Consider the following 15,008-nt stretch of genomic DNA (forward strand, 5'->3'; position numbering starts at 1 on the left):
GGGGAGGGGGGCTCGGAATTGGCATTTTTCCCCCATTTTTTCCCCAATTTTTTCCCGGCTCTGATTGTCTTTGCCAATGAATTCAACGCGTTTTAAACCGAGGCTCCCTCGCTATTCCGCGGATTTATTTTCCCACCCCAGCGCGCCCCATTTTTCTCCCTTCTCCCCTTTTTTCCCTCGCTGTTCCCCCCCTCCCCCCCCACCCCCTCCCCCCCGCCCCAATTAATTACCAGCGCGGAAATGAAAATTAACGCTCAGAGGCCAAATCTTAACAAACGCTGAAGGCACAACGAGCGTGCAATTAACCCCAAATCCCGGCTGCAAATCCCATTTATTCCCTTCCCACCAGCGCGGCGGCCGAAAGGCGCAAAAAGAAGCAAAAAAAAAGGGGTGGGAGGGGGGGAAAAGAAGGGGGAAAAGGGCGAAAAAATGGGAATATTGGGGCAGAATTGGCCAAACATGGCGACAGACGAGAGCATTTGCACTCGTCACAAAAAAATGCAACGCATTCCTGGTTGTTTGCAGAAAATTTACAGCTGAGCAATAAAAGTTTACGACTGAATCACAAGTTGGATTGGCCACAGGAAGTCATGTGGACTCCATCCATGAACGTGAACTTTTTATTGTGGTTTCTCTTATGACTCTTTCGCAGTTGTCTTGCCTTGAACAGTCCAAGCAGTGCCAGGGGTAGGATGGGGGGTTGCGGGGGGTTTGGGTTTAATTTTTTTCTGGTTTTTTTGCGTAATTTTTCCTGACCCCCTTTCAGCAGCGGCGCGATGTCGATTTTCGATTTTTTAAAATTATTTCTCTTTTTTTTTTTTTTTGCTGCTTAAAAAAAAAAAATTTCTTTTTTTTTTCCCCTCTCTGATTTTTTTTCCCGGGTTTTGGGTTTTTTTTTTGTTGTTGTTGTTTTTTTTTTTTTTCTCCTTCCCCCCCACCTCCTTTCCCTCCCTCCCCGCGTCTCCTTGGGGTTGGAATTCTCGCTCGCTTTGGGCATTTTGGCATTAATGACTTTACTGCTGCTCGGTCTGGTCGCCGCCCTCCTCTTCCCCCACCCCTCGGGGGCAAAAAAAACCCGCGCGGCGCTTCCTCTGCACGATGCGCGGAGGAGGGGGCGCCGAGCAGTTGTAAAAACCTCTTTTTTTTCCATCTTTTCCACCCCAAAAACCCCTCCTGAAAAAACGATTCCTCCTCCGGCTTCCCCCGGGCCGAGCAGCGAAGAATTCGCCGTCGCTTTTCTCCTTTTATTTTGAATTTTTGGCCGATTTTTTTTTTTTTTTTTTGCGCGGGTGGTTCTTTTTTTTTTTTTTTTTACCTTTTTTTTTTTGTTTTTTTGAGGGAGGTTTTTTGGTGTCTCCGCGGAGCTGAGCGGCGGCTGAGCAGCAGAAAGAGGGAGAGGCAGAGGAAAAAGAGAGAGAGAGTGAGAGAGAGGGAGAGGGGGAGCCGGGAGCCTCGGGTAAGTGTTCCCTTATTGGTTCAAACGTGGAACTAATGATCCATAACCCGGGCTGAGGATGATGATGCGGCGCGGGCGGGGGAAGGAGCGAGGCGGGGAGAGAGAGAGGGGGAGGAAAAAAAAAAAAAATCGGTGATTTCTGCTCAAAAAAATAGCAAAAAAAGCCGATTTTTCCTCCCCCCGCCGCGCGCTGATGTCACCTGGAGCGGGGGGCGCGGGGGGCGCGGGGGGAAAAGGGGGGAAAAGGGAAAGGAAACCCAAAAAAAAGGGGAAGGGGTGGGAACGGGAGGGCAGAGAAGGAGGAAAGCAGGGAAATGAGAATAAAAGAAGGAAAAGTGGGAAAAGCGAGCTGGAGTTGGGCTGAGGAAAATAAATAAAGGGGGGGGCAGCGCATGCGCGGAGGGGCGGCGCGGGCAGGGCGGTAATTAATGAGCTGCGCTTTAATTGATGAGCGCCAGGCCCGGCCTCGCGCGCCCCATTCCCATTCCCAATTCCCAATTCCTCCCCCCTCGCCGTTTTTCCAGGTTTTTCCAGGTTTTCTACCACCCCCCCCCCCCCCCAAATCCCGATCCCATCCCTGGGACCGCGGCCTGCGCCGCTTCCGCGCGCTGGGAATTAATATTCAGCGGCAGCTCATTAATAATTAACCCCTTGAGCCCCAAAGCTCCTCCTTTCCAAGCTTCGCTTTGCCCTTTTTAAAGGTTTGGATTCTGTGCAAAATTCTGCCCCAAAAAGGGGCTTTGCTGGGCTTTCCTGGCCGGGAATTCCAGGGATTTTCATGGAGTTTGAGGGAATTCTCGCGGAGCGATCGAACCCAGCCCCGGCCCGGAAAAATCCCAAAAGCAGCAGCGGCTTCCAGGAGCTGCCCGGGGTTTTCCTGGGAGCGGGGAACGCGGCGCTTTTTGGGATTTATTTGCATGCGGGGCCCTCCCCTTTCCCTTTAGTTCTATTTCTTTAATTATTTTTTTTAATTATTTCTATTTTAGAACTTTCTTTTATTTCTACTTTTACAGTTTTTATTTCTATTTTTATTTCTATTTTCATTTCTATTTTTATTGTTATTTTCATTTCTATTTTTATTTCCATTTTCATTTCTATGTTTATTTCTATGTTTATTTTTATTTCAATTTTTATTCTTATTTTTATCTTTATTCCCTTTTTGTTTCTATTTTTTATTTCCATACTTAATTCGTATTTCCATCTCATTTTATTCCTATTTTAAAATTCTGTTTGCTATTTCCACTTTTAATATCCATTTATTAGTTTCCTTTTTCATTCCTTTTATTATTATTATTATTATTTAAATTCCTATTTCTTTAATCCCTTCTTTTTAATTTCTTTTTTTTTTTTCTTAATATTTCCCCCCCTTTCTTCCAACAACTTTAATCCGGGTTTGACTTTGCGGGGGACGTTTAAAGCCTGACCCTTTTTATTCCCGTCCTACCTAGGCAGCACCTTCCTCCTCATCCATCACCTGATCCCTCCCCTTTCCCTGCTGGGACTGACATAAAAATACACAAAAATAGAAAACTCCCGGCACGGAGCGGTTTCCTTCCCTCCGGACGTTGAATTATTCCCATTTTTTTTGACAAATCCGCCGCCTTTCAATAAAAATAATCGGAATTTTGAGCCAGGATTTGCATCGGGGCTTGGACGGATGGAAAAGAGAAGGGCGGGCATGAAACAGCCCCGGTGGGGGAGGGGCCCCGGAGGGAATTTTTGGGCTTATTCCCAAATTTCAGGGGTGGTAGAGGGGGGGATTTGGGGCTGGGAAAAGGGAATTTGGGGTTTGTGGCTCGCCGCTTTTTTTGGGATGGCGTTGTTGCTGCTGCTGCTGTTGTTGTTGTTGTTTTCGGGTGGTTTTCCATGGAAAAATGGCCTCCTCGGCATTAATTCGGGGCGAAATTGCCCCTGGAATTCTCGCGGGGGGAAATCCCGGTGGCGCCGCCTTGGATGGAATTCAAAATAAAATCATAATTAAAAAAAAAAAAAAAATTAAGGAGGGAAAAGGGGGGGGGGAGGGGGTGTGGGGTGATCAAAATGAAAGCCAAAATCCCCCCCAAAAAATCGGCTTTTTGGGAAATCCGGGAGAGCCTCGCGCCGACCGTTGGGGCCGGGAATTATCGGGCCCCAACCCAACCCAGCGCCGCCGTCCCTTTTCCCCTTTCCCCCTTTTCCCCCTTTTCCCCTTTTCCTGGGGAATTTTGGGATCCCGGCTCCGCCTCGCCCCCCACTCCCGATTTTATTCCTGGTTTTGATTTCCCCGGGGCGCGGGGTAAAGGAAAAGTTCTGGGCTTGGGAACGCGGGGAAGGGAGGGGACACAAAAAAGGGCAAAAAACCCCCGATTTCGCCAGGGTTTTGTTGGCGCTGAGGCTCCGCCGGAGCCGTAAAGAGAATTTTATGAGCAAACAATGAGCGTTTATTGGAACCACATGATTACAGAAATGGGAGCTTTCCCGAGGTGTTTCAGGCGCTTTTTTGGGGGTTTCTCACCCCAAATCCATCTGCTCGCCCTTCCCCGAGCCCCTCTCCCCTCCCGTCCCTGCGCCAGGCCCGGAATTCCCCCCAAAATCCCCCCCAAAAATCGATTTTCTCCTGTGTTTTGACGTTTTCTCGCGGCTGGCGATGCTGAGGAACATTTTTAGGCTGTCGGGCTGGGATAAGGGGATGATTTATATCCTTGGAAATGTGGTTTTTCCTGCCTTTTTCTCCTCGTTTTGTTGGTTTTTTTTTTTTGGTTTTTTGTTAAATCCTGGTCGAAACCAGAGGGAATTAATTTGCTGGGACGTGGATTTATAGGGAATTTGGCGTTGTTGACGAGAAGCTCAGGAAATCACAGATTTTTCTTCCATAAATCCGAGGGGGGGGGAAATAAAATTAAATGAAATCAGGCACCTCTGAAATGAAATCAGGCAGCAATGAAATCAAATAAGGAAACCAAGAGAATTAAACAGGAAAATTAAATAGGGAGAGAAAAAAAAACCCGAGTTAAAACAGGAAATTAAATTTAAAAAAAATCATATAAGAAAATTAAATAGGAAATAAAGATTTAAATAAGAAAATTAAATAGGAAAAAAAAAAATAAATCAAGATTTCAACGGGAGCTGAAGCGCCCGGAGTGATTTCGAGAGTTTATTTCTGTTTTCCTCGGGGTGAGGAGTTCGACGGGAACCAAAATTGTGCAAGCGCGGGGGAGATTTACATTTTTATTGGAGTTTGTACACGGAATAAACGCGATAGGATCTCCGCCCGTGCGCGGGGGCGGTTTTAATTCGGCTTTTCCCAACCGGAAAAATCAAAATAATCCCAAATATCAGAGCACGAGAGCGTGGGCGTTTTGTGATCCCGAATTAATCCGCTGCAAAAACCTGGGAAAAAAAAAAAAACCAAACCCAACAACAACAAGAAAAAAACCCCTGGAAGCACAAAGGGATGAGAAAGAGGCGATTTCCCAATTTTTTGGTGGAGGAATTCACTAAAAATCGCGGAATTGGGAGGAAATATTTTGATTTTTCAGCGCAGTTTGAGGCGCCAGGGGAAGCTCGGAGCGGTTTTGGGGCGCCCGGCGCGCGGTTTTGGGGTGACTTCCAGGAGAAATGGGATTTTTGGCCGAGTTGTGGTTTTATCCCGGAGGTTTTGGGGAGAAAAATGGGAGTTTTGGGGTTGTTTTTTCCCCTCCGGCTCTGAATTCGGGGTAGTGGAGAGGAAATAAAGGCGAGGGGAGCTCAAAGAATTGGTCAGAGGGGGGAAAATTGAATTAAAAAATTCGCCAGCGAGGGGGAAATCGGCTTTGGGGGAGGATGAGGCAGGACAGGGAGGGATTACTCGCAATATTTTCATTTTTGCGGGGATATTTGAGGGGTTTTGCTGCTGCTGCTGGCGGGAGGTTCCTCCTCCAGCTCCGCTGCTCCGGGGAAAAACCAGAAAAGGGCGGAAAAAAACGGGAAAAACAAAGGAATTTTTCAGTGGCCGGGGCTAAAATCGGCGTTCAATTCAGAGAGTTTCGGCTGGAAGTGAAGATTTGAGGACAAACCGGAGAAAATCGGGGCGGGATTCACCGCAAAAATGGGGGAAAAGAGGGAAAAAAGGAGGAGGAAGGCGAGGAGCGGCCCCGTCTCCCCCCCCCGCGGCCTCGCCGGGTTCGTGGCCAGACACAAACACCATAAAAAGGGCGAATTTCGCCCAAATTGCGGTGTCTGGCCGCAGTCTCGAGGGGCCTTGGGGACACACCTGGCTGTAAATTCCCTTTGTCCCCAACCCCTCAAAGCCCCCGCGTTCAATGGGGGGCGGGGAGGAGAAAATCCCAAAAAAAAAAGGAGAGAAATGGGATGGGAGAGACGGAGAGAGGCGAAACGCCCTAAAAAACTCCTGGAAAAAAAAAAACCAACCTAAAAATCAGCGAGAAATTCAATTCTTTTCACTCCCCCCGCGCTGGGCGAGGGACAGAGGGGACCCGGGGTTGTCCCAAATTTGGGGATCCCCCCCCCGGGATTCCCCCCCCGGCATCTGGGAGGGTGAAAATTCGGATTTTTGGGGCGGTTTTTTGTTTTCTTGTTTTGAACAGTGCCACCAAGTGTCAGAAACTCGCCACCTTGGGGCGGTTCGGGGCCTTTTATTTGGAGTTTCCCCCCCGTTTTTTTCAGTCCCTCTGCGGCTGGAATTGCGGCTGGAAAAGGGGGGGATTTCAGGGAATTTGGGGAGGGGGAGATAAACCCCCCCCCCGAGGCTTTGACCCCCCCAAAACCTCTCCTTCCCACCGCCCAAAAAATAAAACCACTTCACAAAGAGCTTCTCCCTTCAGCGTTTTCCCCCTGCCCATCCCAGAACTCCCCCCGAAATTCCCCAAATCCAGCCAGAACTCCTCACTTTCACTTTCTCCTCGTTTCAGGCGGCTTTGGGGATGGATTTGGATTTTTTGGGTATTTTTTTTTATGACCCTTTCGTTCCGTCCTCGCGGCTTTTAAATCATCCCCGCTGCTCGCCGAGCCATAAAAAGAGATAAGAGCAGCAAAATTGATAAGGAGCAGCCCCGGACCGGTTTTTTTCCCCTTTAAAATATGAAGGTATTTAAGCAAATCCTGAAATATTGGGAATTTCTGCTCCATTAAAGGCGCTGGGAATGGATGAGTCCACCCCAAAGAAACGCTTTCATTCCGGCCCTAAAAAGAACCCCATCATTAAAGCTATTATTATTATTATTATTATTATTATTATTTAATCCCGGCCCCCCCCCCCGTGATTAAATTCCCGCCTGGATTGGGTTAAAATAAAAGATAAAACCGCTGTTTTTTTTTTTTTTTAATAATGGCGATTTTCAGCCCCTGAATTCACCTCAAAACCCCCAATTTTGGGGGCATTTTTGACCCCTACCCCCGGCAGCAGCACCTATGGATCCACCTGTGGAAACGCAGGGAAAATAATCTCATTTTTGGCACTTTTCGCCCCAAAATCTCCCCCGCCGTGGCCGTGACGCCCCTCTCCTATTTTCCCCTCTTGGAATTTTTAGGGATTTTAGGGAATATTTCCCAAAACCCCTCTTTTTTCTTTCTTTCTTTTTTTTTTTTTTTAACCTATAAATTATTAAAAGCAGCAAGGCAGCCTCTAATTTTATTTATTTCCCCCGGAAAACCTTCCCTGGTGCCTGAGCAGCCTTGAGACCCCAAAATTGGGATTTTCCTGGAACAGATTCAACAGAAATCCCTCCCAAATTCACCCCGAATTCACCCCCACCGGGATTCTCCCCGTTCCCCATGGACAAACCCCAGCTCCGCGGGCTTCCACCCTCTAAAATCTTCATTTTCAAAACATTTTCCTCGCTTTTCTGGGGCGCTCGGAGGGCGTTTCATCAGCAAATTAAATTAATTAAGGCCTCAGCACCAACTCGGGGTTTTTTTTCCCCACCTTTTTCCTGTTAAACTTTGATTTTTGGGGGGAATTTCCGTGGGAGAGTTTTTTCCCCCCCGGCGCTGCCTCTCTTTTGTTGGGGCCGGGATTTCGCCAATAAATCTGGGCAGGAGCAAAAATCACGAAATAAATCATTCCCCTCCCCCTTCCCCGATTAAAGGGGAAATTCGCCGATTAAAACCCCTCAAAACGGTGGGGGGGATGAGGGAAAAAAATCCCCAAAATCCTTTAAATTGTCCCCAAAGCGCTTCGGAGTCCGGGGGTGAAATGATAAAATTCAGGATTCATTTCTCTCCTCCCTCTCTCCTGGACGTGTTTTGGCAATTGCCAGAATTCCCCTTTTTTGTTTTTTTGGGTTTTTTTGTTGTTTCCCCCCCCCCTTTTTTCCAACCTCTGGAAATTTTTCCAGCCGCTGAGGGATTTTGAGCAGCCAGAAAAGCGATTTTCCCCCTTTTCCCCCCCGATAATTTTAATGGTAATTACAATTATTCTCTATTTTTGCACCGAAACTCCAAGGACTCGCCCCAAACTTTTGCTGCCCTTCCCCAAAACCGGCCCGGAAAATGAAATAAAAGCCAGCAGAACGCGCTGAAGGCCGATTCCCTCCTCCCCGCGGGGGAAAACAGGGAAAAATCCATAGGAAAAGGCCCAGAAAAGCCTCGTCTGGGCTGCTCCGGGTGCTAAAATCCCTTTTTTATCCGCCCAGGGCCAAAAGCGAGGGGGGTGAGGAGGTTTAAATCGAAACGAGATTAAATTAAAGCAGCAAGAAGGGCTCGAGTTGGGATTTTTGCAGCTTCTCTGCTGGGAAAAATGGGGGAAAACGTGGTTTTTATCATTTCTTTTAGCTGGGTGGGATTTTGGGGTAAAAAACGCCTTTTTTAGTGAACAAACCCAGGCCAGCCCCTCCCCACGCGGCGCCGGAATCCAACTTGAAACCCTCCAAAATAACCCGGGGAGCCTCGAACCCCAAAATTCCGGGGGAAAAGGGGGAATTCCATCAATTCTGGGATTTTAAGGAATGAATTCAGAGCTGCCCAGACCGCGAGGTTTTCACCCCAAAACAAGGCGGCCACTCCAGGCTGGGCGGGAGGTCAATAAACCGAATTATCCTCCTTGGATTTGGTGGCTTTTTCCCCTTTCCCCCCTTTTTTTCCTGGCGCTGCTCCCTCGATTTTCAGGATTTTCCCTTCCGAGCGCCGTTTCCACCCCCCCCCCCCCAAAAAAAAAAAAAAAGGGATTTAAGCAGGAAAAGGGAGAAAGGGAAAAGAAAGAATTAGGGGCTCACGTGCGCCATAAACGTCAAAATAAAGGAAATAAAAATTAGGGGGAAAAAGGGAAAAATTAAAAAAATTTAAAAGGGGGGGGGGGGAAACAAAGAAAAAGGGGAAAAGGGAAAAGGCCGGAGCTGCCAGATCAGAGCCGGGGGGGGGGGTGGAAAAAAGGAGAAAAATTCAATTTAAACGCGGAGCCTTTTGATGGCATCGCCGCCGTGTTTACCCCGCGGAGCCTCCCGGCTCGGCGCAGCCGCAGCGCGGCCGCGGGGGGGGGCGCGCAGGGGCCGCGCTCCCCGACCCCCCCTGCCCTGAGCGCCCCCCGCTCCCCGCACCCCCAAAAGCGGCGTTTTTGGAGCGCTTTCACCCCAAAATCCCCCCCGGGCGCGCGGGGAGAATTCGGCTTTTCAGCGGGGGGGGCCCTCGCAGCTTTTGGGGGTGGGGGCGCGTCCCGAGGCCCCCCCAGGGCAGGGATGGGGTGAGGGGACCCCCGGGATCGAGGCCGAATGGAGGAAAAGGCCCAAAGCCCCCCAAAAGCGGCGGGCGGGGCCGCGGGCGCGGTGCGGTAGCGCCGAGGGAGGGGGGACACGGCCGGGATTTGTTTCCTCTCCGCAATTCCTGCGGGATGGGAACCACATGTGTCGGGATCCCATTGATTTGGGATTTTTAAAGCCCTTTCCCGCCCCCCCTCCCACCGCCCCCCAACCCTAAATCAGTTCATCAAACCCTTAATTAGAGCTGGGAGCTGGAGGGGAGGAAATCTGAATTTTGGGGGGATTTTTTTTTTTTTTCTCCCCCTCTTTATCTTTATTTTTCGCCCCTTTTTTCCCCCTCCGCGAGCGTCGCTGGGGCGGCTAAAAAAGAACAGAAAATAAAAGGGTGGGTGGGGGGGAATATGAGGGTGGGAATGGGGGAATTATTTCGGGTTTTCCCTGTTTTGTTTTTTTTTTTCTGGGAACAAAGAGCAACTCCTCCTAAAGAGCCGCTCGAAGACTTGTCCATATTTCCAGCTCTGTGTCGCACTTTTAATAAAACATCTGTTCTTGCTTCTGCTGATGAGTTCCCATAATTGTTTGCAGACCCAATTTCACCAGAAATCTCCCCACAAATCCTCCTCCCCCCACCCCCCCAACTCCGCCGCGTTGGAGGGGGGGAAAAAAAGAAACCAACCCCAAAATCTCTTTTTTTTTAGGGGGGTAAAGAAGTCCAAAAAAAACCCCAAAAACAAAACCCCACCAAAACCCCCAAAAGCTGCTCCAAACCCTCAAAAGGTGGAATTAAAAATTCCGATTTCTGCGGGATTTGGAGTTTTTTTGGGGGGGTTCTGCGTTGGGTTTGTTTTTAAACCTCCTCTTTTTTTTTTTGGGGGGGGGGTTTTCTACCCCCCAAAAAATCAGGGTTTGGAGCGTGGTTCTATTTTGGGTTTTTCTTTACGGCAGCTGCTTTCTGCTCCCTATAAATCGAGCGGACTTTTAAGACTTGCCCTCTGTTTAGAGAAGTAATAAAACACTTAAACTTCCCCCGGCTCGCAGTCCCACGGTTATCACACAGGTCTCCAGCCCTCAGCCCCGAGCACCTTGGGGGAGAAAAAAAAAGAGGAAAAAACAGGGGGGGAAAGAAAGAAAGAAAAAAAAAAAGCGAAAAGAAAGGGGGAAAAAAGGGGGGAAAAGCAAAAAAAAAAGGCCGGAAAAAAAAAAAAAGGGGGGGGGGGGAAAAGCGAAGAAAAGCAAAAATATGAAGGGAAAATGAAGGGGAAGCAGCAGCAAGAGCAGGGAAAATGCTGCAAAAATGAAAATTGAGGACTAGGAGGGGAAAGGAGCCTCTGGAAGAAGAAGTTTCCCTGCTGGAAACTCCTCCAAACTTCTGGCCCTGCCAGAGGTGCCACCCTGCCCTCGCCCTGGGCCACCTTGGGGTCCCCTCGCCCCAAATTCCAGCCTCCCCCCGCCCTCCTCTGCCTCCATCCAAGGGTTTGGGATATCCGGGAGCAGCCTGGGGGTGCCCAAACCCCCCTCGGGCACCAATTTTGGGGTCCCTGACTCCCCGAATTCTCCCCCTGGGCGGGGGCTGCGCTCGGATCAGGGGGAAAATAAAACCAAAGCAGCGAAATTGCCCCAAATGTTCCTTTTTCGCCCCACTCCTGGGTCATTTGGGTGCCGGGGGAAAGCGAGAGGGAGAAAAGGGCAGCGGAACCGAGCGAAATTTGGGGGTTTTTGGAGCAAAACCGCCTGGAATCCTTCGCCAAGGCCATGGGAGCGGGGCCGGCCCAAGGTGGCAGCGGGGCTGCTGCTCCCTCCCAGCCGCCTCTTTTGGGGCCAAAAACTTGGATTTTTCCTCCCTGGTGACGCTCAGGCTTCCCCCGAGCGCTGCAGAGGAGGGAGACACGAGGGTTTTGTTGTTTTTGGGGTGGTTTTTGTCGGGTTTTTTTTTTGGTGTTTTTTTGTTTTTTGGGTGGTTTTTTTTTTTTCCAGTTGCAGTCCCGTTTATGGTTTTATTGCTACCATTGATGACTTTGCTTTGTTACCCAGAGGAAAAAGAGCATAAAATCCGTTGGCATCCGGGTTCCTGTTATAGCTGGGGGGGTGGGGGGGTGAAATATACCCCAAAACCCACCTCCCCCCCGAGCTTTTCTTTGTCAGCCAAAATCTTCCGGGGATTAAAATTTTTTTTTTTTTTAAAAAGGGGGAAATTTTAAAAAAATCAGGAATTTTCTCCAGCGGGGCAACAAATCCCCCCCAGTTTGGGAGCGGAGGGGGCAGACTGGAAATGAAAGCCGGGGACACGGTGGAGGTTAAAGAACAAAAAAGCGGCCCAGAGGAGGAGGCCGAGGGTTCCCCCCCAGCCACAATCGGATTTATTTTTTGGGGGGAGCTCGGGATGCCGCAAAGACACCTCGCAATATTTACAGAGCAGCAGGTAGGGTTTGCGTTCCAGGGGCAATTTATGGCTTTCGGGGGGATTGAGATGAAAATGAGATCGCGCTCTGCACTTCGAGGGGCAGCGGAGGCACCGCAGCATCGCCCCCCCCCTCCCCGCCCCCCGCCCCCTCTCCCGTGAAATATTCCCAAGAAAACTTTGGAAAATCGCCGAAACTCCGAATCGCCGCCAATGCCCAGCCCAGGCTGCTCTTCCCGACCCAAATCCGCTTTTTTTTTCCGCCTTTTCCCTGCCCCTCTTTTTTCCCTGCTGTGGTCGCAGTTGTTGTTGGGAACGTAAATAAATCCCCCAGCCCTCCAAATCCGCAGGGGCAGAAACGGCCAAAAGTGGAGCAGAAATCCCAACTTCCAGCCTGGCGGGGGGCTGGGGGGTTCTTTCCTGAAAATCCCTTTTTTCCCCCTTCATTTTCGCCCCCTCTCTCCCCTTCCCCAAGACTTTGGGAAGGCTCCGATCCCACGTTATCCACGGAGAGGTCGCCATGTTTATCCCCCCCTCCCCTTTTTTTCCCTCTTTATGGAATTATTTTTTCCCATCAGGAACGCGGCCGTTTGATTCCCCGAATACTGAGAGCAGGAGAAGGGGGGAAAAAAGGGGGGGAAAAATATGAATTAAAAAAAAAAATTAAAAGAAAAAAGATTTTAAAATAAAAAAGGAGAGAGAGAGAGAGGGAGAGAGGGTAATTTATGGCTTAATATTCTGTGGACGTCTGAGATTTATTGCTGGGAATTCGGAGCCGGTTTATTAGGAGATATTTAAGCGGAGGTTTCTTGGAAAGAATAATAATTATGATCATCACAAAAAAGAAAACCACGACGATTCCCCTCCTCCCCCCCCCCCCAAAAAAAAAGCCAAAAAACCCAACACGGGCGCTGCTCCCAAAACGCGGCGAATTCGAGCAAAAAAAAAAAAAAAAAAAAAAAGGAAAAAAAGGGGGGGGGGGGGGGAGAGAAGGAAAGGAAAAGTTAAGCCTGGCTTAAGAAATCCCGAAATTTGCGGCCCCCCCTCGTCCTGCAGCCCCGCCGCCCCCCGGGCTGGACCCTCCATCCTCTGCCCCCTCCCCGCCGCATCCCCGCCGCCCCCCATCCCCCGGGGGTGCCGGGGGGGTTTTTTTTGGGGGTGCCGGACTTACTTTCCATGCCCACTTAGTTTCAACTAGGGACTCGCGAGCAGCAAAAGCAATTTTTTCCCTTTTTGACACCCGCCTCGCCATTGGCTCCCCCCGGGTCAGCTGACTGTGTCATTCTGTCTGTCCTGGAGCAGAGCCTTCCCTATAACAATCCTGTACTTCCGACTACAAACTGGAGACAGAAATAAATATTAAAAGAAATCGCACGGGCCCAGGTGGCGCGGAGAGAGAGAGAGAGAGAGAGAGGGAGAGAGAGAGAGAGAGGGAGAGAGAGGGAGAGGGGAGGCACAACAACAACACCACCAAAAAAAAAATAGAGGAGAAAAAAAAAAAAAAAAAAAAGGGGGGAACGGCGATGAATTCCTATTTCACCAACCCGTCCTTGTCCTGCCACCTCAGCGGTGGCCAAGAGGTGCTGCCCAACGTAGCCCTCAATTCCACCGCCTATGACCCCGTCAGGCATTTCTCCACCTACGGAGCGGCCGTGGCTCAAAACCGGATTTATTCTTCTCCTTTTTACTCGCCGCAAGAGAATGTGGTGTTCAGCTCCAGCCGGGCACCCTATGACTATGGATCTAACGCGTTTTACCAAGACAAGGACATGCTCTCTAGCTGCAGGCAAAATTCCATGGGGCACAACACACAGACATCAATCGCACAGGATTTTCCCAGTGACCAAAACAGGAACACCTCGCAGGAGCAAAAAACTAGCATTCAAATTTACCCCTGGATGCAGCGCATGAACTCCCACAGTGGTAAGTTTTTTACAGCTCGGGGAGAGAGAGAGAGATAAATTAAATAAACTGAACCATCTTTACGACCTTCCTCCTCCCCAGCAGAACAGGCTGAGCGACTTTTTATGGCCCCATAAAAACAATAATATCGCTCCTTCACAGTTGCGGCTGCGAGGGCCCTTTTATTTGTGGAGTTTTGGTGCGAGCGGATCTGGCTTGTTATGCTCGTTCTAATTAAAAGGCTTCGCCCGGCGTAAAATATCGACGCTCGTAAAATAAAATTAAATAATAAAAAAAAAAAAAAAAAAAGAAAAAAAAGAAAAGGAAGCGCAGCCGGCTCTGCTCGGGAGTTTAGAGGGCAAAATAATAATACTAATAATGTGGATATATGTATAAATATTTATATCTATGAGCGGGGGGTTTTAAATAAAAAAAGAAAGTTTCTGGCGGTGGGCGAGGGGTGGCGGAGGGGTCCCCGCACGAGCAGGGGCCGGGGGGAAGCCGCCCCTTCCCCGCCGTCCCCGGCTCCCCCAACCCCGTGGAATCCAGGGCAAATTTGGGCTAAACCGCCGCAATTCGGGGCTGCCGAGCCCCCTTTTCCAGCACTGCGCTTTCATTGATTCTTTATTTCTTTATTTTTTTTTTCTCCCCCAAGCGGGGGAAGGGAGGGAGGGGGGGGAGGGGGCGCGGGGCTGCGCGGGGGCGGAGGGGGCCGCGCTCCCCCCTCGGCGGCGCTGCGTTCTGACGATTTTTAGTCTGTTTTGTCTCGGCTTCTTTAGGAGTCGGCTACGGGGCCGACCGCCGGCGGGGCCGCCAGATTTATTCCCGGTACCAGACTCTGGAGCTGGAGAAGGAATTCCACTTCAACCGCTACCTGACCCGCCGGAGGCGCATCGAGATCGCCAACGCGCTCTGCCTCACCGAGAGGCAGATCAAGATCTGGTTCCAGAACCGGCGCATGAAGTGGAAAAAAGAGAGCAATTTGAGTTCCACGCTCTCCGGAGGAGGGGGAGGAGGAGGAGGAGGAGGAGGAGGAGGAGGAGGAGGAGGAGGGGGAGCGGCCGCGGCCGCCGCCGACAGCTTGGCCAAGGAGGAGAAGCGAGATGAGACAGAGGAGGAGAAGAAGGAGTGAAGAAGTGACAGCTCGACCCATTTCCACCCCCGCCCCCCTCATGTTTCCCCCCCTCTCCCCGTATTTATGGCTGGCGCACACACAACCCCCCCCCAAAAAATTAAAAATTATTAAAAAAAAAAAAAAAAATCAGCGGGGAGGTGGAAATGATTAAAAAAAAAGCAAGGCCAAGGTGGAAGGAGTGCGGAGGAATTAACGTGGAGAAACCGGGGCGGGGAGCGCTCCTGAAGCTCCACAAACCCCCCCCGACCCCCGCCCGCATCTCCGGCCTCGCCCTCATCCCCTCCCGGGATGCGATTCCAGCCGCACCCCCCGCTCCGTCCTCCCCCCACCCCAAAATCGGGAGAATCGGGCAGAACCGGGCAAACCCGGGCGCCCACCCCCCTCTGGAGCGGGTGGGACCCTGCCCCTCGCTTGTCCCCCCCGGAACCGCAGCGGTTCTTCCTCTCC

At 50.3% G+C, this 15,008-nt stretch overlaps 1 protein-coding gene across 2 annotated transcripts; it reads left to right on the forward strand.

Annotated features, from left to right (window-relative positions):
• The first annotated feature begins 10,354 nt into the window (after window positions 1-10,354).
• HOXC6 (homeobox C6) lies at window positions 10,355-14,648 on the forward strand. Of its 2 annotated transcripts, none has more exons than XM_032094183.1 (2): window positions 10,355-13,447; window positions 14,182-14,648. In XM_032094183.1, the coding sequence occupies exons 1-2, from the start codon at window positions 13,048-13,050 to the stop codon at window positions 14,556-14,558; spliced, it is 777 nt and encodes a 258-aa protein (XP_031950074.1). In that variant the 5' UTR covers window positions 10,355-13,047; the 3' UTR covers window positions 14,559-14,648. The 2 variants fall into 2 exon arrangements, with proteins under 2 accessions (XP_031950074.1, XP_031950075.1); XM_032094184.1 differs by having other exon boundaries at window positions 14,206-14,648.
• Window positions 14,649-15,008: the final 360 nt, after the last annotated feature.

Source organism: Corvus moneduloides, chromosome 30 (assembly GCF_009650955.1).
Source record: "Corvus moneduloides isolate bCorMon1 chromosome 30, bCorMon1.pri, whole genome shotgun sequence".
NCBI lineage: Eukaryota > Metazoa > Chordata > Aves > Passeriformes > Corvidae > Corvus > Corvus moneduloides.

Excerpts from the sequence above, each read along its gene's own strand:
- HOXC6 (XM_032094183.1), top strand. The coding sequence starts at position 13,048 with ATGAATTCCTATTTCACCAACCCGTCCTTGTCCTGCCACCTCAGCGGT. Across the intron at positions 13,448-14,181 it reads GCGCATGAACTCCCACAGTG|TCTGTTTTGTCTCGGCTTCT; the intron begins GTAAGTTTTTTA and ends GACGATTTTTAG.